The sequence below is a fragment of the Leuresthes tenuis genome, unplaced genomic scaffold, assembly GCF_036924035.1.
Source record: "Leuresthes tenuis unplaced genomic scaffold, fLeuTen1.0.hap1 SCAF_7, whole genome shotgun sequence".
In the NCBI taxonomy this organism is placed as follows: domain Eukaryota; kingdom Metazoa; phylum Chordata; class Actinopteri; order Atheriniformes; family Atherinopsidae; genus Leuresthes; species Leuresthes tenuis.
In genome coordinates, this window is record NW_027325361.1 from 20,234,088 (window position 1) to 20,256,584 (window position 22,497).

General features: G+C 39.8%; 1 protein-coding gene across 2 annotated transcripts; it reads right to left on the reverse strand.

The window, feature by feature from the left end:
- Nucleotides 1–4,851: 4,851 nt before the first annotated feature.
- Nucleotides 4,852–22,270, reverse strand: cilp2 (cartilage intermediate layer protein 2). Of its 2 annotated transcripts, XM_072389771.1 has the most exons (10): nt 21,928–22,270; nt 14,819–14,896; nt 12,881–13,150; nt 12,556–12,738; nt 11,590–11,745; nt 11,183–11,500; nt 10,703–10,811; nt 10,135–10,292; nt 6,021–8,449; nt 4,852–5,934 (listed from the first exon to the last, which is right to left on the reverse strand). In XM_072389771.1, exons 1-9 carry the CDS (start codon nt 21,989–21,991, stop codon nt 6,033–6,035), a joined length of 3,753 nt encoding a protein of 1,250 aa, XP_072245872.1. In that variant the 5' UTR covers nt 21,992–22,270; the 3' UTR covers nt 4,852–5,934; nt 6,021–6,032. The 2 variants fall into 2 exon arrangements, with proteins under 2 accessions (XP_072245872.1, XP_072245873.1); XM_072389772.1 differs by lacking the exon at nt 14,819–14,896.
- Nucleotides 22,271–22,497: the final 227 nt, after the last annotated feature.

A 22,497-nucleotide genomic window follows, 5' to 3' on the forward strand; every position in this document is an offset into this window, starting at 1 on the left:
CTATGAGATCAGCTGAGGCTCGTAACTCTGTACCCCAGAACCTCAATGACCTGAGGGCCGCCCTTCAAGAGGAGTGGGATGCCATGCCTCACCAGACCCGTGGTATACCCACGACTGTTGTTGGCTTTTGTTTCAACAAATTGTTTGAGATGAGGAAAATGCTTCTACTTAAATTCCCTACTTTCATGATATAATATCACTGTGGCGTGAACGTTTTACATCTTCCATAAATTTCACCCGAAAGCCAAATATACCTAATTTTTAGTAGTGTATTTTTCCTCAACTCCATTTTCTGGCAAAGGCACAGAGCCCAGTCATGAAGGTGTCGATGACATTCTGGTTTTCTTCCCTACTGTGCACGCTGTTGTCCAGCTTTATTGCAATAATAGTTGTACTGGCTTAAAACATCTGTTATGTGCACCAGACCTCTCAGTTTGTAGTGCTATAACTCCTCACCTGGAGGCTATTGAGAACACACAACGGAGATGAAGTGATTTGGTGTCAGTATGAGAGTCAAAGTAAACATCACTCACAATTCTGCAGGAGTGGTTTTTACATTTTCACATCTTGACATTGCTTCCCACGAGCATTTTAAGGCAATGAGGTAACCATCATTCTTTTGAGGCTTTTGTTATGTATTTCCTTAAATACACTCTTTATGCTCTGCTGATTTTGAAGAATTTTATTTTTTTACTGTCTCTGAAAAATTCATCTGTACTGTAGTTTTGTTCTGAGCTCAAATTGTTTTGTTCGTTGTACTATGCTTATTGTTTGGAGTGACTCTGTAAAGTTCAAATTGTTTTGATATTTATCATTTCATTCCCATTTCGAATTCTGTTAGCCTCACTGTCTAATATGAATTTTTTCTTATTTTCACTATTGTGCATTAAACTTATACTGTATGATTTGCCTTAAATTCTGAATGCCTAACTCAAAGATATATCAATCAAAAAGTTTACACAAAAACATTTATTTACAGTTTCTTGTTCATACAATTGTAGATTTAATACATTACACAATTTACACATAAAAACATAATTCAGAAAAAGCGCTCAGTATTACCATGCAATAATCATGCGTTACAGAATATAATCAAGACTTCATTTGTGTAATTATTGTAATAAACTGGGTCACTGTAACAAATGTACATCCCTCCTTATATACGGACGAAAGTGGTGGAAATGTTCCAGGATGACCCTCTGAATAAAATAGGATCTCACTGAGATCACCTGGATAGTACAGAGGATAAATGGAATAATCTGGGATAAATCTGTTCATACAGAAATATTTTGACAATTTGATGGAGGTCTCTGGTGGATTTAGCAACTTTAGCTTTTATGCTTAAAAATTCTAACGGGACCATTGCAGTAACATATAGGCTAAATCCTAAATCAGCTATTGTCACAAGAAATCAACTTCACAAATACGTTTTTCAAATTCAAAGTCCTTAGAAACAGCTTGTTGGGTGCTATTTGGTCTTTCGTTTACAACATTTTCTGTTTAACTGTAAGTTAGGCAAACTGCTCTCCTCCTTCAAAAACCCACTCCATTACAAATTCACCTGCAGAGGCCTGATCAAGTACCGGCAACCACTCCACATCAGCTCTGCTGGGATTTAAAATCCAAGAAAGCATGTCATTGGATGCGAAGTGAGTGTAGACCCCTTGAGTGCAGGGCAAGCAATCAACTTTAATAAACGGTTTTCCAGGAAAAGGCAAATTCTGAAATGCCTTGAAAAATACCCACTAAATTACTTTTTTGTCATTGTTGAGACAGATACTGGTGTGCAGAGGATGTATCGCGCAAGTAAGAACACATTTAAACATCAAATCTGATATTGTAAGAATTTTAATTTGTCATTAAACATCACAAATCCAGCCAATAAATCCAATTGTTTCAGTACAGCAACAGTTTGACCATTAGTAAAGTGTGGTTACTAAAAGAATTGTTGATTATTTAGGTGAAAATACATATTTGCCTCTCTTAACTCTTGCCTCTCTTCATATGTGGTCTCTCTTAACACTGCATTTAGATGGTGGTGCCACGTGTTAAAATTAAGTGCTTGGACTAGCTTTCTCCTCCACTGTCTTTGTAACCGGGGTGACGAGTCCCACCACAGGCTTAATACAAACACCATCGCTTTGGGTGGAGATCTTACATTCACTTTCTTCACACCATAGCTCAAGTTGGCTGCTATTTTTGTTATTGTCATTTTACTGGTGGTCCCAAACTTTTCCTAAACGTATTCGTTTTTTTCCTTTAACCAGACAAATATCTTTTGGGCTAACCCTGATCAAGCAGTTTTCTCATCCAAAAATATCCCAGCAGTTCTGTTTCCTGTTTTAACCAAACAATGTTTTCACCTAAATTTAACCTGTGGTTAGTGGTTTTCTTTCCAAAATGTAACCAAGTAGTTTTGTTGCCTAAATGTAACTCATTAACCTGTAATCAGTAAGTGATAATTTACAACAGTTATAATGGCCTGGAAAAGGTAATAAGACATTTATGACTACAAACAGTGAAAAGGTTATGGTAATTTAATCTGTCAGATGAATTTGCAAAGTTGAGAGACAACTATGTTTGACGCTCTTACATCTGTTGGGTAGATGTAAAACTACAGTAGCTAGTCAATTAGCATGGGACAGCATAAAATACTGTACGTAGCTTGGTTATTTTTCTTAAAGTTAAAGATATTTACACACCAGCCTTTTCAAGGGAAAATTATGTACCATATTGTTAATCTATTTTCGGTGCAAACACAAAAATTTGAAACACAAGTTTGTAGCCTTTATATTTCACCAGCAGAAATTAAAGTTTTCTTGATCTTTAGTATTGCTTTCCCAAATGATTTATAAATAGTGTAAAACAAAAATGCATTCAGCTCTTTCAAGTCATGTTTACTTTATTAACAATTAAGTACACACTAAAAAGAAAGGCTACTAGTGCTGCTCTCATAGAAAATGAACAGGATAAACATTCTCGTTTCATTAGAAATTAATTGTTCCAATGTGCTTTATCTGTTGGATTCAGACTAAAACTTCCGTTATTTGGTTCAAAAGACTTTGGAAACTTTCACAACTCATTAAACCAAGCACCGCAGAGGTTCTTTAACCTCCTTTGATGTTCCCCAAAGACAAAGAAACTACTTGGAGAGCACAGATTAATTTCTCAAGCAAAGCCATGCATAATGGTTTACTCAAGCTTTTGTTGTTGCCTTGTCAGTCAAGGTCCCCTGATAGCTTCTCCTCATGAATACAGCAATTCTCCTGTCAAGACCTCTCAGAGGAAATGCTGCATTCTTCCATGTGCAACCACTTTTTAAGCTCAAGATTCTCTGAGGGACACACTGTGAGGTCAAATACCACTTAAAATTTTCCTAAATTTTCTCCTTCTATCAGACAGAACTCCTGAATGATTCAATCCATCAGTAGATAATCTTCAAAGTTATTTTCCTCCAGAAGTCTTTGGTTTCCTTTACTTGTGCTACATCTGTTGAGTCGCCTCATTTGACCTCAGACATCATTGAATATTTAGAAGACTTATCTCTTCCGACACCTGGATTCAATCATCATTGTTCTTATAGGGTGGATGCTGCATCTGCGGCTGGGAAATGATGGTTTTCATCTGGAGGTCACAACTACCTCACTGTACACAGACCTGTGAGAAGTCAGTGATAATGGCAAAGGTGGCACGGATTGTTACTCTGTCTGATTTTAAATGCTTTTCTGGAATGGAAGCATATCTGCGATGGGGTGCCAGGGATAATTGCTGGCTTAAATTATGCTTTTCATTTAAACAGCTTCACTTTGGCTCTTTGTAAAGTGTGCTAGGTGGCACTTTGATGGTACACATATTTGACTAAAGTATTTTTGGGCCCAGTAATATACTTGATTACCAAGTTGAATGTTAACTAGAAATTAACATGATTAGCTGTTTTGAAAGTCTGAGTCAAACCCCTTTAAGTCCCCAAGAGAACGTGAATTTTATTTTCTAATTAGCACTAGGCTTATATTTACTTGTTAAGCTCTGCAGGCATCTCCAAGGACCACAATGTCTCCTTTGGATTTGAATTAGTTTAACTACAACTTCTCCTGTGGGTCTGCAAAAGCCCATGATAAACAAGTTCTGAAGCTTTTATTGCAAGATAAACGTTATCTATACATATTCCATATCTAGTTACCTATTACTGACTTGGGTTAAAATAGTGTAGCCAATGTTAATATCTACAAAGAAGTTTGGGTAATTAATGGATATCTTCACTGTCACACAGGCAGAATTTACAGAAACATGGCCGATAAGTCAGGTGTAACTCTTTAAAAAAAAAAAAATTCTTGATCATTTACCATCTCTCATTGATAAATAGAAGCATCTGGTGGGAATTTAGGTCCTTCTCACAAGACCAAAGGAAATAACTGAGGTACACAAATCATAAAATGTGCTGAATTATGCATCAAAGTATAAAATACATTAATGACTCAAACAGTCAAAGAAGATTACATAGTAGAATTATTGGTTGAAAATCACATAAAATGAGTCATGTGCAAGATCTCCCTGTAGCTACAGGCTAGAAGCAGTCGCCACACTACTTGCTTAACACATTTGGTGTTTGAAAGTTTGTAAACCCCTCAAAAAATTCTATAACATAATCAGATTTTCACAGATATTCCATGCTGACATACGGGACTGATCAAATGTTACTAAAACATTAAGTTTCAATTACTGGTCTCAATGGGGTCACACACAATTCACAACTTTTCACATACTTTTGAGATGTATTATTGGATCATTTCTATAACGTATACATTTAGTGTAATCTTACTTTTAGAACTTATGTGAAAGAACATCTAATTCATATTAAGGCAAAAATACAGAAAGCTCTAAAAGGTTTATAGACTTTCGAGCACCACTGTATACTGACAGATTTTTTTCATTCACCAGTAGCATTTTACATGTACTGTAATAGTTAAAAACATGCTGAATTTGACTAATTCTCAAGTTTGATTATAGTTATTGCACTTCAAGATACAAAGAAAGCACACAAACATATCAGCCAACACCAAAAACATAGTTCATTTAAACCCTGAATGAGCCTCTTGCTGTGAAAATGAAACACTGAGGGATACACAGTTTGGATATCGTCTTGCTTGGTAGTGGATTTTATATTTCTTTTCTTTTTCTTTTCTTGGAATGTTCAGAGAAAAAGGGAAATTTTGTCCTACCTCGCAATCAATTATTTTCATGTTAAACTGCCAGCTACTGTGAGATCCATGCTTGCCTTGGCGGCAATCTTGGTCTCGTGCATCTAGGTAGGTGTGAAATGATGTTTGGCTGAATTACAGCTGGCAACTTGGTAAGCTAAAGACAAACATTAAGAAGTTTGACTGAAAATATCCTCTGTTCCCTGGGTGGCATGCCTCACCCCACTGTGTGTTTTGAATGTCTCCACTTGGTGGAGAGAATTTTCTATTTGTAGAAAAAGGGCTCAGTGTCTACTGCAGATGACAAGAACTCCATGTTATATGAGTTCACTGGAAAGCACTGAAGTGTTTGGAACCTAATGTGGTACTTACAATATTTAAAGGTTTGGAGTCAACTCTAGCAAAGACAGACGTTACAGAAGGTGGGATGCCATAAATAAACCCAATAAAATTCCACCGTCAACTGCCAATATCGTATATTCATTCGTAAGATAAGAACAAAGCCAATTAAATAAATTATTGTCAGTTACAAATAAACGAATGATGCTTGCTTTTTTGGGGCAGTTTGTAAAGATAGTAATACCAAATCATTCAAGTTACCAGCAGAATAATATGTGTCTTGCTGTCTGTCTCAGTTTTGTGATTTTCATAGTCAAGAGGGAATTCATACTCCTTATCTGACAAACAACTTTTACTGTCTGGACTTGATGCCATCCTGTCAGTCTCTGCTAAGGACCTAAAAATGAAAAAGAAAGAACATATAAACCATTCTCATATTGTGGCCAATGTAAACATGAATCAAATCATCCTTTTTACACCTACCTCTTTGAGCTCCTATTGGCGCTGCTGTGCTCGGACGGACGCTCTCCTCCTGCTTGTAGAGCTAACTCTGCGACTCTGGGTCCTGCCCTGCTGTTCTGAAGGATAAGCCACCACCTGGGTGGATGATCTCTGCACTTGCAGACCCTCTGACTCCCTCATATCCCTCGCCATCTGAGACAGTGTCTGACCTGGGTTGGTCTGCAGTCGCTGGAAGAGGCTTTCCCTGTTAATTTTTCGCTGTGGACAACTGTAGGTCAGTGCCACTCCAGAATCTGACTTCATCTCCCTGGAGAAACCATCTGAAGTACCATCAAAGCAGCGCCCAATAGCGATCTCCTTTGCCACTCTGGGGTTTTGGTCTGTAACAGTGTAGATGCCATAGTTGTGTCCTAAAGGATCAACAGGCGCCAACATGGTGAATGCATGCGACTCATTGTTTTGAGCGACTGGTGGATGTTTAATGAGATACTCCTGCAGGAGGCTGTTGGTACCGATCCTGCGACAATTGCCCTGTGGAAGCACTGATATGACGGATCTGTCCACCTTGGCTTGATCAAACAACATGCCACTACATTTGAATTCAAGACAAGCAGCTGAGGTGTTCGCCTCTCGCATGTCGCGGGTACTGCGAATGTCTCTAATGCCATAAAGTTTGCCCTTTGTCTCTGGGTGTGTTCCTCCCATATTCCTTGACCTGACCATCACTTCCCTCTGTCCATGAATTTTAACTTTGATAAAGCATGCTCTGAACTCCTGGGGGTTTGGCCACCAGGAGAGGTAGTCTCCTGTCCAGGTCGTCAAGTCATTCTCCTCGAAGGGAACAACATTGTATTCATACTTGTCCTTTTCCACTCTAAAAAATCTAAAATGATTTGCATCCACGGGGGCATTTTCACAAGCAATCAAATTCTGATATGGATAAATTGGTCCATTGGTCTCATCAAGATTGTTTTGGTTAGGCTTTGCAAGGTTGATTCTGAATGCTGTTTTCTTCAGAGCTGGATCCTCATGATCTGAACGCTGGTAGTCTATCTTATCAAGATAGGGCTGAGACACTCCAATGATATTTGGATTCATCTTTGGGGAGGAAGGAGCCGCCTCCAGCTCTTCTCCACCTAGCATTGCTGTGACATAAGCTGTGTAAGCATCAGGCCTCATGGCATCACAAAAAGCTGGTAAACAGGCTCCATTGGACCCAGTTATGACACTGTCAAAACGGCCCCATGCTCGGGGATTAGACGAATAGCCAGGTTTGGGCTCTAAGTTTATCAGACTGATTACAACACCCTCCAGCTGTTCAGTAGGCAGAAATTTGTCACTCATGTATGCACGGACTTTGACATAGCAGCGCCTGTTTTCAGGCACATCTAAATTGAAGAGCCTACGTTCTCTGATTTCCATGTTGCCAATGAGAAACGTGCGCTCCTCACGTTTGCTCCGTCCGTGACCACCAGCAGTAGTCGTGCTGTAAGAGAAGTCACTCTCCTCCTCCCAAACCCCAGTGTCTGGGTTTAATGACCACAGCTTCATTTTGGGAATGTGCTCCTCCATTTTAACATGCTGTGTGTCCAGCAGGACTTGGACTGCTCCAGCTCCAAGCACCTCCTTGTTAGTCTCATCTCTGAAGTCCACAGAAAACATGCCATAGGTCCTCAAAGGGAGCATGTCACCCTCATTATCCACAAAGTTCAGGTCACCAGGGGTTGCAGCTGCTGTTGTGATGTTTCTTGGGTCAATGAATGTGACACTGGCTTTAACAGTCCCCTCATAGATTTCTCCATTGTCCTTATGGAAAGAGTTGGGAGGAATGACCAACTGCCCGATAGGATCTTCACCTTCAATTTCTCCCAGGTCAATAAAATTGGTCTCTCCTGCATTGATATCAATTGGTGTCTGCTTTCTCATCACTTTTACATCATGATAGATTGATCCACCTTTCTTGTCAAAGATAAACACCTTTGGAGTATCCAGAAACCTCTGAGTTGGGTCAACAAAATTAACCACTAATCTTTGTGTGTCAGGAGTAATTTGCAGAGTGAAGCCTCCTTGGTATCCAGTGGTGCCCACTCTTTCTTTACCAATGTAGATATGCCCAAAACGAAGAGGCTCATTATTGTCAGCTGTGACTACCCTACCACGAACCAGCACAGTCGGCTGTACGCACTTCTTACAACTGCACTGTGTCACAGCCCGGATTGGGAGGCTATAGCTACCACAGTCAATGACTCGACTCTCCATCTGCTGGACCCCACAGCAGTACCCCTCTCCATCTCGGCAACGCATATCAAAGTCTAAGGAACCAACACATTTGTTGTGAGGGCAGCGGCCAGCATTGTAGTACATGGAGTCAGTTTCGGGTTGAATACAATCCACTGGTAGTCTGATGAGGTGCGTTTCAGGAGAAGAATTGCATGCTGGTGTTTCTTTTGCTGTGAATTAGACAATAAACTGTTATTATAAATAAATATAAATTAAGTTATAGTTATTATTGTAAGCTATTGTTTCAAAGAATGCCATCTACTGAATAGAGACTGCTCTTTATCAGTGAAATGCCATTTTGATACTTCTTTGGTTTTAAAAATGTACTCATCATGCTCAAACTATTGGATTTTAGGTTATTACACATAGATTTATAACATTTTATCGAAAAAAGTAAACATGTAAATAATTTATTTTCATTTAAATTAGTATTTGAAAAAATATTTATGCCCTTCACATGGATGCACAAACAGACAACTTATTTATACCCCACCCCCCAAACCTCCACACACAGTTACAAACAGGATGCCTGCATAGCACTAAAGTAACCAAAACTCTGCAAGTTGAATGGTGAAACATGCCTTAAATGGTAGTTAGACAGGATGTTAAAGAGAGCATTTATTTACCAGCCATCCAACTGAAAGCTTGGAAGAACTAATGACTGTTCACCTAGAGATCTGCAGGATAATTAATGTGGGTGATATCTTGGTTGAGCTTGTAGTCATGCTTTATTGTTAAGCTCCACAACTTCCAAGTAAGTCGAAAATTGCAGACATGTGGATCAGTGCAATTTTACCAAAAATGTCATTACTGTGGGTGTTTTTACTAAAAGGATATAGGTTTCCATTAATCAAGAACAATATGAGCTCTAGTCACCACTAGGATCTGTGGTAAAACATTTGTATCAGTTCAATCAGCTCATTTTAGGTTTATTCAAAATTTAGAATGGAAAAAGGAAACGCTCAAGCTCAAACAGAACGACATCGCGTGGTGCAGGTGTTGCTCTCACATGCGGTGTCTCAGACTATAATGACTTTTGGAGTGCAGGGATTTGTCTGGGGAAAATCACTTCAGAGTCGCTCCATTTAAATCCTGTTTGTTAATCTGTCTTTTTACTAACAAGCGCCTGGAGAATATAACCACCATGTAGCTCTCCACCAAGGACATGGAAACACATTTGTCTGACAGAGACAGAAAATAAAATAAAAGGACTTGACTATCTTTGATTTCATCTTAACTCTGGGTTTTCTTGAGGTTTCACATGGTCCAGAGCCATCTCATACAGTAAAGAAATGTTTGCTGGAAAGTTGTTTTAACCAGTGTAAACATAATAAAAGCTTATTTCTCCAGGCACAGCCAGATTGTCCTTATATTTTTTTATTTTCTTTTGGTTCTTTTTCAATCAGTCTGTGAACTGACTTTAGCTGTAGGACACAGTGGTTTCGTTTGATTCTTTTTTGATGCATGGACATGTCTCATGGATGACTTGGTTGGAGCTGAGCACTGACATTCTTCTTAAGCATGTATTCAATCTGAGCAGCAGCTGCTTTTTATACAGTCAAGTGATTTGTGGTTGTTTGCTTTTTGTCAGTGGTTTTACTTGAACCTGTGGAAGACTGCATATGTCATTGTCAAACACACTGGAATGGAAGCCTTCCTGAGCGATAATCCCTTTGAGCCGTTTTCTGTCATCATAGTAAATTATTTTCTCTCAAGGCTGATGAAGACAAATTATAGCTTTATAGAACTTGAGTTTTTGGCTCTGAAAACAAGCTTTCAACTAAAAGAAAATAGGGTTTTTGTGTGTTCTATAAATAGTTTGAGGCTTTTCTTAATGAGACCTTTCTGTACATACCGATCACGGTAAGGCGGGCTGGGGATGACTTGATGCTGCCTGCAGGGCTGCTGGTTTTGCAGTAATACTCTCCTGACTGCTCTAGTTTTAAATCCCGAAGCGCAAGGTCCTCCTCATACTTGTACACCTTCCTGTCCAGCAGAGTTCCATTGTGGTACCTTGATAAATGTTTACAGAAATGAAGAAACATAGAGAGCAAGTTTTAATCATTCAACTTTTTCTTTTAAATACATAAATCAGAACTTTAGATTCATAATTAATCAAATTAATACTTGTTATATGAGCAAAATGACGAACACACTCAACATCACCTGACTCAACAGTTTCTCTATACTCTTCAGAACATTTCAGTAGGATGGTTTTGGTTTAATTATAAATAAAGCTAGTGGTTTGGTCCAATGTTTTCCGTCCACATACAGTAAGGAAGTTCTTTTTAGAGCAAAGCCTTCTGTACAGAAAGCAAAATGAACTTGAGCAGTTCCAGAAACATAATAATAAATAACAATTACTTATTTCTGGGTATTATAGATCTACTATGTTTAATACTGTGTCAACATCATTATCTCACCAGTAGTATTTGTCGGGTGCTGGTGATCCTGTTGCTGTGCAGCACAACAGCACCCGTCCTCCCTCGTAACGCACTTTGTCCTCTGGGTGCTTCACAATGTATGGCTTTTCTGTGGAAGCAAAAAGACACAAATCCAGAATGCCTTACTCTGATATGTAGGAATGGTGAGGCGGGGTGCAGAAAGCTCATAAGACTCAGTCAGGTGTTGCACCTCATTCTCATCCAGATCTCTGAGCTTCTGGAGAAAGATTTTTGAGAGAATCACCCTTTCAAAAGCAGCACAGGTATATTTATATTTGGTTTTCATTTAACCAAGATAGTGGTCGACTATTCGATGTCTTGCAAAAGCTTTGACTGTTATGAAGTTGCCACTTTTCTTTTTGAGTCGGTGAGTGTGATTGATGGAGTGAAAGCAATGAGAAATCAGACTGCTCTCTCAAATAATAATCGATTGGAATTGTTACTGTAAACAAATCTCACCAGCTGATCTGAGGACAGCCTGTAACCAGGACAATCCCGTCGCGTTACTGTAGGTAGAGATGGTGATAGGAGCAAACTTCTCCTTCTTGATGTTGATCAATGATGAGCTGGAGGAGCAGACTCCCGTGAGCCTGAACTCTCCTTTTGCGTCCGTATGAGCATGGACATCTTTAGGATGGCTTGCCAGAACCACACTTGCTCCTGCCACAGGGACTCCAGTCACACTGCGGACAGCCCCATGCAGCACGTGGCCCTCACACACACATCGGCTGCAGTCCTCACTGGGACGACCTTCCGTGCACACACGTTGGCATTGGACTGTTGTGAGAGAGCAAAAGAGACATACATGAAGGCTAATGAAGACACCTAAATGAAATGATACATATTTACAGTAAACCTTTGCATACCAGGACATGGTCTCTTCCCACACTTCTGTACATCAACAGGTCGTCCTTTACAGTGCACTGTTACTGAGGTCCTGACACAGGTCCGTCTCCTTGTTCTGCGACCACCACCACAGGACGCTGAACACATCCCCCAGCGACCCCATGGACTCCACTTTGCTAATCACACAAGATTACACAAGAAAGGTACATTTGAAAGGGTAGCAGTATTTTCTTCACGATCAACCTTTTCATTGATTTAATCACCCAAAGTTAATGGTCTAATTGTTGGTTGCAAACTCTTGTGCATGGGAGCAATGCGTGGACAAAAAATGTATCTAACCATTCAATGTCTGCACTGCAAAAAAATCAATAGAAAAGCATTTCTTTGAACTCCTTAGAGCAATAATAATATTACAATATTACATTCGGCCTACATACGTCAACAGGAAGAAGTAGAGATGGCTTGGTCAGGTTTATTTCCACACATTTTGATAAGATTAAGAGAATGAAATGTGCTTCACCAAACACTTTAGCAGAACATTGAAGGGTTAAGTGGTGCAATTATATCGTATTGTGCACATTTGAAAGTAATTGCGGCATAATTTAAACCGCTGCTGATTACAAGTGTCTCAGTCTGGAACACTGAGACTCATTGTTCCAAATGTTTGTACAGCAGACAATGTAACCTCCTGAATAAGTCTGCCACACAGTAGAAAAATATCTCCCAGGCATTTTCAGTGTCAGAACTCGTAAAATGAAACAATTTAATCTGTAATAATGATCTATATTCTAAATGCCTTATTAATTTGTTTATCTATTTTTTTGTCATTCACAAAGACATCTCATTCACAAAAATAGATTTGCTGTGGGCTGATTTTGGAAATGATCACATCCATGAGGAATCCAGCAATAAAAATCACTCAGTTTAGCTGAAATATTTGTAGTCAGTCAGAAAGTTACATTACTTAGCTGCTAATGGATGATCACCTGTGCATGGAGGGGTGGAGCACTCCCTCCTCTCAGAGTGGTGCCCCTGACATGCTGGAACGAATAGAAGAGGCATGGACTGAGCGCTCACACATTTCCTTTGACGAACCTGGATTCCCACATCATTACAAATGGTGGTTGAACAGGGACCCCACTCGCTCCAGTCAGTCCAATAGCTCTGCACTAAACACACATTAAAGATAGGAGAATGATGTCTAAACGATGACACCTGGAATTATGTGCCACAATTTGAATGGAACAAAGAAGCAAAGGCAACATTTGTGAGACAGCTCCCACAGCCCTGAGCTGCTGCCATCAGGACTACCTGGGGGGCACTGAAAGCGAACGTGGTAATTGGAACAGATGCGGCCATGTGGCTGTTCTTTGTTGATGCACCAGAACCCCTTGTCCAAACTGGAGTGGACCACTTCTCCAGTGTCTGTAGCTGCCACCCAATCTGTAGTGCGAGCCTCCATGGCTGTAGGCCGCGAACAAACTCTCTCTCTGTAGTAGAAGCGGATCGCCTCCAGGCGCTCGTAGTCTCCATTTCCACCAGGATGGTCAATGTTGAACCAAGATGTCCATTCGGTCACGCCTGGGGGCACATGGAGAGAGCACATGGAGGAAAACCAAATGTTAGAATAGATGAAGAGGAAGACGAAGAGGAAGTAAAATACCCAAATACCAGAAATTATGAGGAGGTAGGGAGGTTATTGTGGTTAAGAATCACGACAAAGCAAAAAAGAGGAAAACAGCAGTGATAGGCCCCAGATTTAAAGAGGAGGTCTGTGTTTGCAATTTGAAACTGACTTTTTGTACACCAGGGAGCTTTGCTTTCTCCAAGTTCTTTCCAAGCCCCCCTGGTTTGACAGATTAAGTACAGAGTCTATTTATTTCAGTCTCTGGCATGTTCTGAAAACTGAACAACGACGTCATGAGAAAAAATTAAGAATTGAAATGAAAAGAGACCCATTAGCAGCAAGATATGGAGTATTTTTCTTCCAAAAAGATACGCGTGGCATCTAAAGAATATAACACTTTAGGAGCAAGGAGTTGGTGGAAGGAACATGCCTCAGAAAGTAAACTATATTCAGAGTAATACAGCTGCTTTTTAGATGATTAGAGATTTAGTTCAATATCCTGCTTTTTGAATTCAAGGTGAAAAGGCTTCCAGTATTCTTACTTTGTTAATCCCTAAAACACATGTAAATGTTTGTGATGAGGTCTAAAATATCAAACTTTGTATGAATGGTGGGAAAATATCTCTTGTGGAAGGTCTTTGTTGTGTTCTAGTCCTTGATTTGTCCATCACTGTCTGTGAATGGACCGTTGTGTTCAGGCAGGCGTGAAGTCGGTGATGGTCACAAGCTGCTTTCTGTCAGTCCGTCTCAGTCAGTCTCAGTCAGTCCCGCCTAGTCTGGATGCTTCCTAAAGTAAGTGGTGTTTTCTTGTTCTGTCCTTCCCATGGTCATCACATTGCCTAATTCAGTTCTAAAACTCCACCTATATAAAATAGTAGATTTTTTTCTTTCTAAGCAATAAGAAATATGAAATGAAAGATGATATGAAATATTACTTCTACATTCAGGGTTAAGGAAAAGAAGAGAATGATTTCAGTCACTACAAGGGGTTTGTTATCTCAGTTGCCATCTGTGTCACCGCTGCTCTAATTGTTTTAGAGCAATTTAAGCAGGAGATCACCACTAAATACTGATCTGAAATAACTGTGAAATCTATGATCACTGATTTTATAACTTATTTTGTTAGTCTTACACAAGTTTAGAAATTGTACAGTGTGTGGATTTCATGATATGCAGATAGAAATTGTGTTGCAGTGCTGAGAATTAGTTACCTCTGAACTCCAATAGAGCCCAGTTTTAGAGCCTGAGCTTACTTTAAATAGGGCAAGTTGTTGATTTGTTATTAATTCCTGTTTGCAGTGCAACCAGAGATGTCCAGTTAACTATCCATAGATAACTTTGGACCATGGATTAGTGAACGAAACTTAAAAACACAACATTCTCAGGCAAGCCCTAGAGTCATAAGGAGTGTGTAAAGTTTGGGTGGATTTGTAATAAACTTCATAGAAAGACAAGACACTGAAATAGGTTAACTCGCTGCCACAGATGCTGCTGCAGCTGTCATTGATGACGATAAGCCCACTAAATAAGCTTATCAAATTGCAATAACTGCCACTGACACAAAACTGCCTCCAACTTGCACCTGCTGAATAATGAAAACCATACAGTCTCTGGCAGAGTACCTGTTGTCTGTGTGTCAGAGTAGGTGTTTAAGGCCACTCTTCTGCTCCTGTCTGAAAGGTTCCTGATCCTCACAGAACCTGCACACAGTAAGAAAAACACCTTGATACAAAGTACAAGTACATTTAATACATGGATGCGCTCACATTGGTGCAGTTTGATCATATTTAGATCTATTGTCAAAGCAAAAAGAATTTTCTCTTTCATTTCTATTTTGTTCTATTTAGTCATTTTTTTTTATGATAGTTATACAATGTCCAGGCCTCTGGACTGCTGATCACCACTGAATGGTATAAAACTTAATCTTTCTTTCTTCTCTGTCTCTACCTATCACTCTTCTCTCTTCCTGTATTTCCACTCTTCTTCATCACCCACGACTCCTCTCTCGTCTTCTGCCTCAGCAGTCCCATCCAAACCCTATTCTCTTGAACATCCTCTTCATCTATGTTCCTTGCCCCACCTCTCGTCCTGCTCTGATCTCCTTTGTCCCCTCAGTCCATTAGTCAGCAACCTCTGCTGAGGATGCAAATCAAGCTCCAGCTGAGACAAATCAGTGCACTCAGAGTTGTCTGGGAAGCAGGGGTCAAGCCAGAAAAGCTCACTTCAACACTCACAGACCCTCACGAACACATAACTATATGCCAATTTTAAGCATCTTTCAATCTTAGCTATATATGACTATCCAGTAACTTATACAACTCTTACAGCACATGCAGAAGCTGCATACCCTGCTGTTGCACAGAGAAAACAGGATGGAAACAAATGTTGCCTTATAAGAAAGAGAAAAATATTAGATGTGACATTCATTGTATTCTTGGCTCTTAGATGTATTAAACATACTCCGTGACATTTTTCCTCCTGCTTTGAAGTGTAATGATTCATTTTCCTCTACTACTAATTTTTGATGTTTTGAAATACGTCAGTTGTTTGCTTGACATTTCATCTCACTTTGGCAGAAAAAATAAATGTCATGGTCTGAGACAGAAACAAAGTAGCTCATGCCGCCTCAGTGTGTGTATGTATATGTGTGCGTGTGTCTGTGGAGCTGCACAAGCACTGCTGAGTTTGTGAGAAGAGAATCCCAGCTCCCAGGATCCCAGTTCCTGCTGGTTTTACAGCAGACTTCAAGTCTTTATTGTAATGCCAGCCCTTTTCTTTCAACCTTTAAAGTTTTATTTATATTTCTTGATAGATTTAGCAAAAGAAAGGTTGTAACTCAACAGAAGAAAGACTAACCATCTAAAAGTGTGTGACATTTATTTTAGGCGAACATAGACAGCCAGGTGACCGTCATTGCTGTTGATCTTTAAACCCCTAGCTTAAAAAAAAACATTGCAAGATTTTCATATTGGCTTTGGGTCTCCAGTACGCTGGGATGACTTGAAAACCACAATCAAATGCCTTCACACTGATCTGTTGAACAGATGTGGCCCTGCCTGCGCATTTAGTTTAGTGAGTTAAATCAAATAGTTTTCCCATCAGTCTCCTTTTTTGTAATTAAAGAGAAAAAAAAGCTTGGATGGTGTGGAAAAAAAATCTTACATTGACTTTAATTTTCATTTCATTGCAGACAGTTTGAAGCCAACATATTGCATGTTTTGTTGCATCAATTTCAAATATGTGGTTGATTTGCATCCATTTTTTTTACTTCAGGTCTGTAACACATTCCAAAATGGTTGATTATGGGATCATTTAAGGCTAGTAATGAGGTTAAAAAAAATTAGAATGATAAAGGAATGATGGTTATTTCAAACAGGTACAGTCAACCAGGATCGTAATCATTATTAGGTTCAAAAGTAGGATCCAGAAAAGTTTTTGAGGAGCAAGCAGAAGAACTCCAGACAGTCGACATATGTGTGAGAAAGTCTTGAACTGTTTAAAAACGATGTTCCTAAAAGATAGACTGTAAAGAGTTTGCAAATGTCTTGTTTTAACATGATTAAGAAATGCAAGGAATCTGGCAGAAGTTTCAGTGTGTAAAGATCAAGAATGCAAGCACAACATGGACAGCGATATAACGGCATGGGAAATAGAACACTTTGGCAAACCTTTGTCAAGCACTACATTACAAAGTTACATTAACAAATGCCCTGGGAAACTTTACTGTGCAAAAGACAAAAAGTGTTAACCTTATCTTCTCTTAAGGCTCTCAGGCATCTCGGATGGGCCATCACACATTGTGGTCAGACCAATCAGGGTTCAAGCTCTTTTTGAAAGAATTGGGATGCTGTGTGTTCCAGACCGAAGATGGAAAGGACAATCCAAAAGGTTCCAGCAACAAGTCCAAAAGCTCATTTTCACATCTATGATGGCAGCATTCATGCATAAAAGTACGTTGAGTATTTAGAGAAACGTATGACATCTTTTATAGGGACGTCTGCAAAAGCACATTCTGCAGCATTACAACGGCATGGCTACAAAAGAAAATTGTACAGGTACTAAGCTGACCTGTCAAAAGTAGATCAACAATGTTGAAAGGAAAATGCAACAACAATGAAAGTAATGTGATGTGTTTGCAAGAGGAAGAGAACAAAATCCCACCTGAGATACTTCATTAGCTCGTATCCTCTTTGTGAGAATATCTAACATGAAGTGTTGTGAAAAAGAAGGGCAACTCTACAAAATGGTAAAAGCTTTACTGTTTCTTTCTTTTTAAAGATTTTTCATATCATCCCAACTTTTTCCTCTTTAGGCTTGTGCTTTTTAAAAGCAGTTAGGGCGTGTTATGCCTGCTCGTCAACATCTTTTGATATCACTCTCAACAAACAAATAATCATTTTGATTTTGATATCTATTAGCATTTAAATCCCTTTCTTGCAACTAACCAGTGACCCCTACCCCTCTGAGGTGCATCAATTTGTCAATTTGCAATATTTCTCCTGTTACACTTCACCTCTCTCTCACACCAAAACAAAGCAAATTCACAGCAGAGCCTTTGGCTCCTGATTATCATTTCAAGATGTTTCACAATGAAAAACCAAATAGCAAACAAGTCGTCCAGTTTTATGAGGTGTCTAATGGTTTTATAAAGTTAAAACAGGAAACTCAGATTAGCTACAGCAAAAGGCAAATGTTGGAGCACTGACCTCAGTTATGGCAGGCATGAACAGGCCCTGCTCACAGAGCTCATTGTGTTTTTCAGTGGCATATTAACACTTTATGAATTTTTAAAGGCTAAGGGATTTTATTGGGGCACTGCTTCATGTGGCTGGTATGTGAATGAATTCACCTCATCAAGAAGCAGTAACACATGTTCCTCAAGCCAAAGGGAGCAAGGTTAGAACTCAGGATTTCCTCTATTTTCTGTTTGGAAAAATCTGTCCTTGATGGCACCATATGGTAGTCTGTCCCTGTTAGTGTATGCTTTGTGAGTTTGTGAGAAAAATCTCTTTCACAGCTAATGTTTGTTGTTTTTCCACAGTCCAGTTGATTCATTGAGGTTTTTTCTGACCAGAAGGCTCTATTAGAAGAACAACATTAGTCTTTCCATTGCAAATCAATTCTATGACAGTGACTTTGCCACAGTATGTTTTAGCATTTATTTTGGTTTACTTTGTTATGTTTAGAGAGCAATTTTGGTTTTGGTTGAAAAGAGAGGCTGTCCAAAAAACAACAGCATCAGTCATTTCGGAAAGACATTTGTTTATGTTCACGTCACAGAGTTCTCTGGTGACCTATATAGCCTTACCCAACTTCACCATGGTTCACATAAACCATGACCCTTGGAACTAATACATTACAGTTGCACCAATGGGGTAAAACTGCCTCTTGTCCCTTAGTCACACATGGCAGGATCCTGAAGGTGAGCTTCAAATATACCTCTGAATCATAGCTACTGGATTGTTTTTCATTGAGCATTGCCTTTGTGGCCATTTTTACACACCACGCATCTGTTGTGACAACTGACTGTGTCTTATTTAGCTTTGGAATTGACAATCTACGTCATAGTGGTTAATTCTGAAGCACAATAGGTATTTTACAGCCCGGCTGCACAAAGGAAATTCTGCTATTAATAAGCACCAAAGCCTTTGCAAATGACAGCTTTGCCCTCATTCAGTTTCTGAGGGGCAGTTTTCTGTTTTTGACAGATCATAATTAGATTAATTCTCAAAAAAACACTGCTGAGGACAGGAATGAGGGGAAAATGAAGGACTTTATAAAATTGCACCCAGAATGGTTTTGCTCATATTCAGGAGGTATGGCTGTGCCAGATGTATGTTGGCAGATGGACAAGGCTTAAATATAAGGGTCTGGATTCTGTTTATGATATTACAGATTCCTACATGAAGGAGAAGTGTGGGAAAAAAAAGTCATGTCACATAGCATATCAGAGAAAGCAACGCTAACTTAAAGAACCAAGATGTACAGTATTTGTTGACATAGCTTGTTGAAGAAGTGTGCACTTGAATGTAGCTGAAACAGAAGTGAGGGATGTGTCTCTGTGGGCCTGTGTGTGTGATGATCTACTTGCCATGTCATATGGAAGCTGTTTATGTGTTTGGCTAGCTTCTCAGTTGAGGTGTGTGTGGTTTCAGAGGACTGTGCTCTTTATCTTACGGCCTATGTCTCTTTTCACCCCAACATTCCTCATTCTCGAAAAATCTGCCTGAGCACTAAAACATCTGTTGCTACTTATAATCTGCAATTTTGTCCATGACATTAGCTAATAATGTAGATAAACCACATCATTTAAGGATTTACAAATGTATAACTTGGGTTTTGTCCTCATTAAATAGGATATTTGAGGAGCACCGCATTGTCTCCCTGATGCCACTAAAAATAGTTAAGCAGTGTTGAATTTCCACATTTTAAAAACTGGAAGTCCTCACTTGAACCTCTGCACCTGTGCACAGGTACAGAGCCAAGAGCTGGAAATAGCTGAATAGAACGCAGCTGATTAGTCCTGCAATGAATAATTTCTTGGCATATGTGTGTACCCATTAATACAAAGAAAGTAGAAAAGGAAGAGAAAATAAAGATATGATATGGCTTGGAGGTTGTCACTAATGGAAATATGTGCCTTTCCCTTTGATCCATTGTGGTCCCCGTCTCAGTCATTAAAGTCAGCTGGCCAGACATCTCTGTGTTTGGAGCAGACAGCAGTCAGCATCTGGAGAACCAACCCTTGTGTCTGATTGATATTATACAAACAGAGAAAAAGGGAAGAGTGGAAGACTCATGTGAAGGGATGGTAAAACCACAGTGCTCCTGCCTGACCTACTGTGGGCATTCAGCAACAGCTGCCACCTTAAAATAGGAAAATAGCTCATAAATCTGTGAGGTTTAAGGTGTTTGGAGAGAGGGACAGAGAACAAAGCCAGGACAGAGGTTGATGAAGTGGGGGAGAGACAGAAGGGAAAAAGGTGGGGAAAGTATTTGTAAGAAATACCTGAGGGAGACAGATTAGAAACAAAAGGCGAACAGATGAAGACGAACGGACAGATGGAGACATACTGTCTATACTGTAGTGGTTGACTGAGGGCTGTGAGGGGGGAGCTGAGATAGTCATCAAAAAGGAAAAAGGAAAGAGTGACATGCTGGGCATTTTGACAGAGGGAAAATGGGACGGTAAAGTCATTTTACCTGTGTTCTTTACCCTTCTTTTTATTCCATTTTCTCATTTAGGCAAGCACAAAGCCGGCAGGTGGAAAAGTGGGTCACTCAGTTTGTGATTATTGCACCTTGTTACCAAGGTGACTGGATTTATATCTTAAGGGACTGCTGGCACATCGTTTGAGAGTGAAATAAGGCCAAAAAGTGCACCATCTTCCTGCATGATGTTGATGTACTGCTGAAGGAGCGTGGCATGAAACGTTAAATTTTACAATCCATTTTAGGTTCAGAGTGTTCTGCTCAGTCAGATTCAATATGAATCACCATTTATAAATCTACTTTCCCTGTCCTCTAATCTTGTGATTTACTCATCAGTAAATGGCATAAAGCCTCTGTCAGACATTTATGACTGTGAGGCCTCAGCACCCAGCAAGATATGGAGACTATTAAGGTGTATTCACACGTGACTGCCTTTATGAACTGCCAGCTCCTTAACTTGGAAAAAAAAAAATAATGTGAAGCAGATGTAAGGTGGACATAAAGTGACAGTCTTGGAAAAACTGCTGGTGTCACTCAGGAAGAGTGGTTAGCTTCCAAAGGATTATGTGTGCAAAACTTGGAGAGAAGAACTCGTAATGTGGAAGAAGCACGTATTCCTGACTCTTAACCAGCTCTAAAAGCTGAGATAAATTTAGCAATAAGTGTTTGAAATGTACAGGCAAACTGGCTCTTTGTCAAATCATAGAAGTCAGAGGAGGCTGAGGCACTTCTCACGAAGAAGGCCTTCTCTGTGAGAGGCATGGTGTAAATGAGAAATGGAGAATATACATATCTATGTCTTCTAGAAAAGCAATATGGCAACATATTTCTCCTCACGACTGGGTTGGTGTGGCAGCTACTGTCCAGCAGCTTGTGATTACGGAAACGAAGCATGCGCCGCCAGAACCTTTGGTCACTAACAGCTCAGTCATCAGCAGAGCTGTTTTGTGTGGGTAAACTACACCACAGGGAGAGCTTTTATTACCCCCTCGTCTATCCCCATATGTTGTTAATCATCATGGTGGTGAAACGTGCTGGTGTCTTAACATGAGCGATTAAGAGCTAATGAGATGGAGTATCAAAACAACCACACACTCAGGTACTATTGCTGTGAAAGACTTAAAATAACTTACTAAATAACCACAACTCACGAGACATACCACTAAACAAAGTCTCCGAGTACAGATTTATGTCCCCACAACATGAGTAATATGTAGTTCACATACACATTTGCTCTTATTGCATGAGCTCACCTCCTGTCATTAGTTTCAAACAGTCCTGCTGACATTCTCAGACGGATGCTATTACAGTTGGTGTCATTTGCATTGTACATGTGAGATTAGTCAAACTTACTTTAATTTCTTAGATAAAAGTCACATGGGGAATGAAAATTAATAATCATAATAATCATACTTAAATGAATACAGTACTAATACTAAAACGTCCTGTGGTTGTGCTGTCCTGGCATCCGTTTTTAAAATGTATTATGATAGCAGTTCAGTCAATGGTCTTCACCTACCTTGACCCAGAGCCACAGAGGCCAGGAAAGACAGCAGAAGTGCCAGATTTTTTAATTCCAACATTGTGCTGACGCTCTCAGTGACAGACGATCTTCGTTCCTCTCTGATCTCCTACAGCATTGATGCAAACTTAGGTAGAAACAAATGGTCGGTTCCTCAGCTCTCAGGCACAGCTGACTGTAGTCGCTGCAGTTCCTCAGGTGTGAGTGATGCTGCTGGTCAAGCAGAGTCTTCCCACTGCTCCTCCTCATGTGAGTATAGTGGCTGAGTTGGATACAGGAGCTTTTTAAAAGAAGGGGCATCAGGAGTGCACACCAATCCAGCCCCTCTCTCCTCACCATTGGCCAGTGAGATGTAACATCTGGGTCCCCCATATCATTGTCCAAAAAAGGTGAGGGTCTGGTGGGGGTGGAGGGGGAAAGACTAACACACTCATGGGGAAAGGGAGAGGGAGTGTGTGTATGTGACTGTAGTTACTGAAAATAAGAAGGTGTTTCCCCATTCTTCCATGTTATATCTCATCATTTCTGACTTATTTACAGCACCATTGTTTTTTTTCTCTCATGGGT

Excerpts from the sequence above, each read along its gene's own strand:
- cilp2 (XM_072389771.1), bottom strand. The coding sequence starts at position 21,991 with ATGTTGGAATTAAAAAATCTGGCACTTCTGCTGTCTTTCCTGGCCTCT. Across the intron at positions 13,151-14,818 it reads CTCTGACACACAGACAACAG|GCGTGACCGAATGGACATCT; the intron begins GTACTCTGCCAG and ends ATGTGCCCCCAG. Across the intron at positions 8,450-10,134 it reads AGCCCGCCTTACCGTGATCG|CAAAAGAAACACCAGCATGC; the intron begins GTATGTACAGAA and ends TCTAATTCACAG.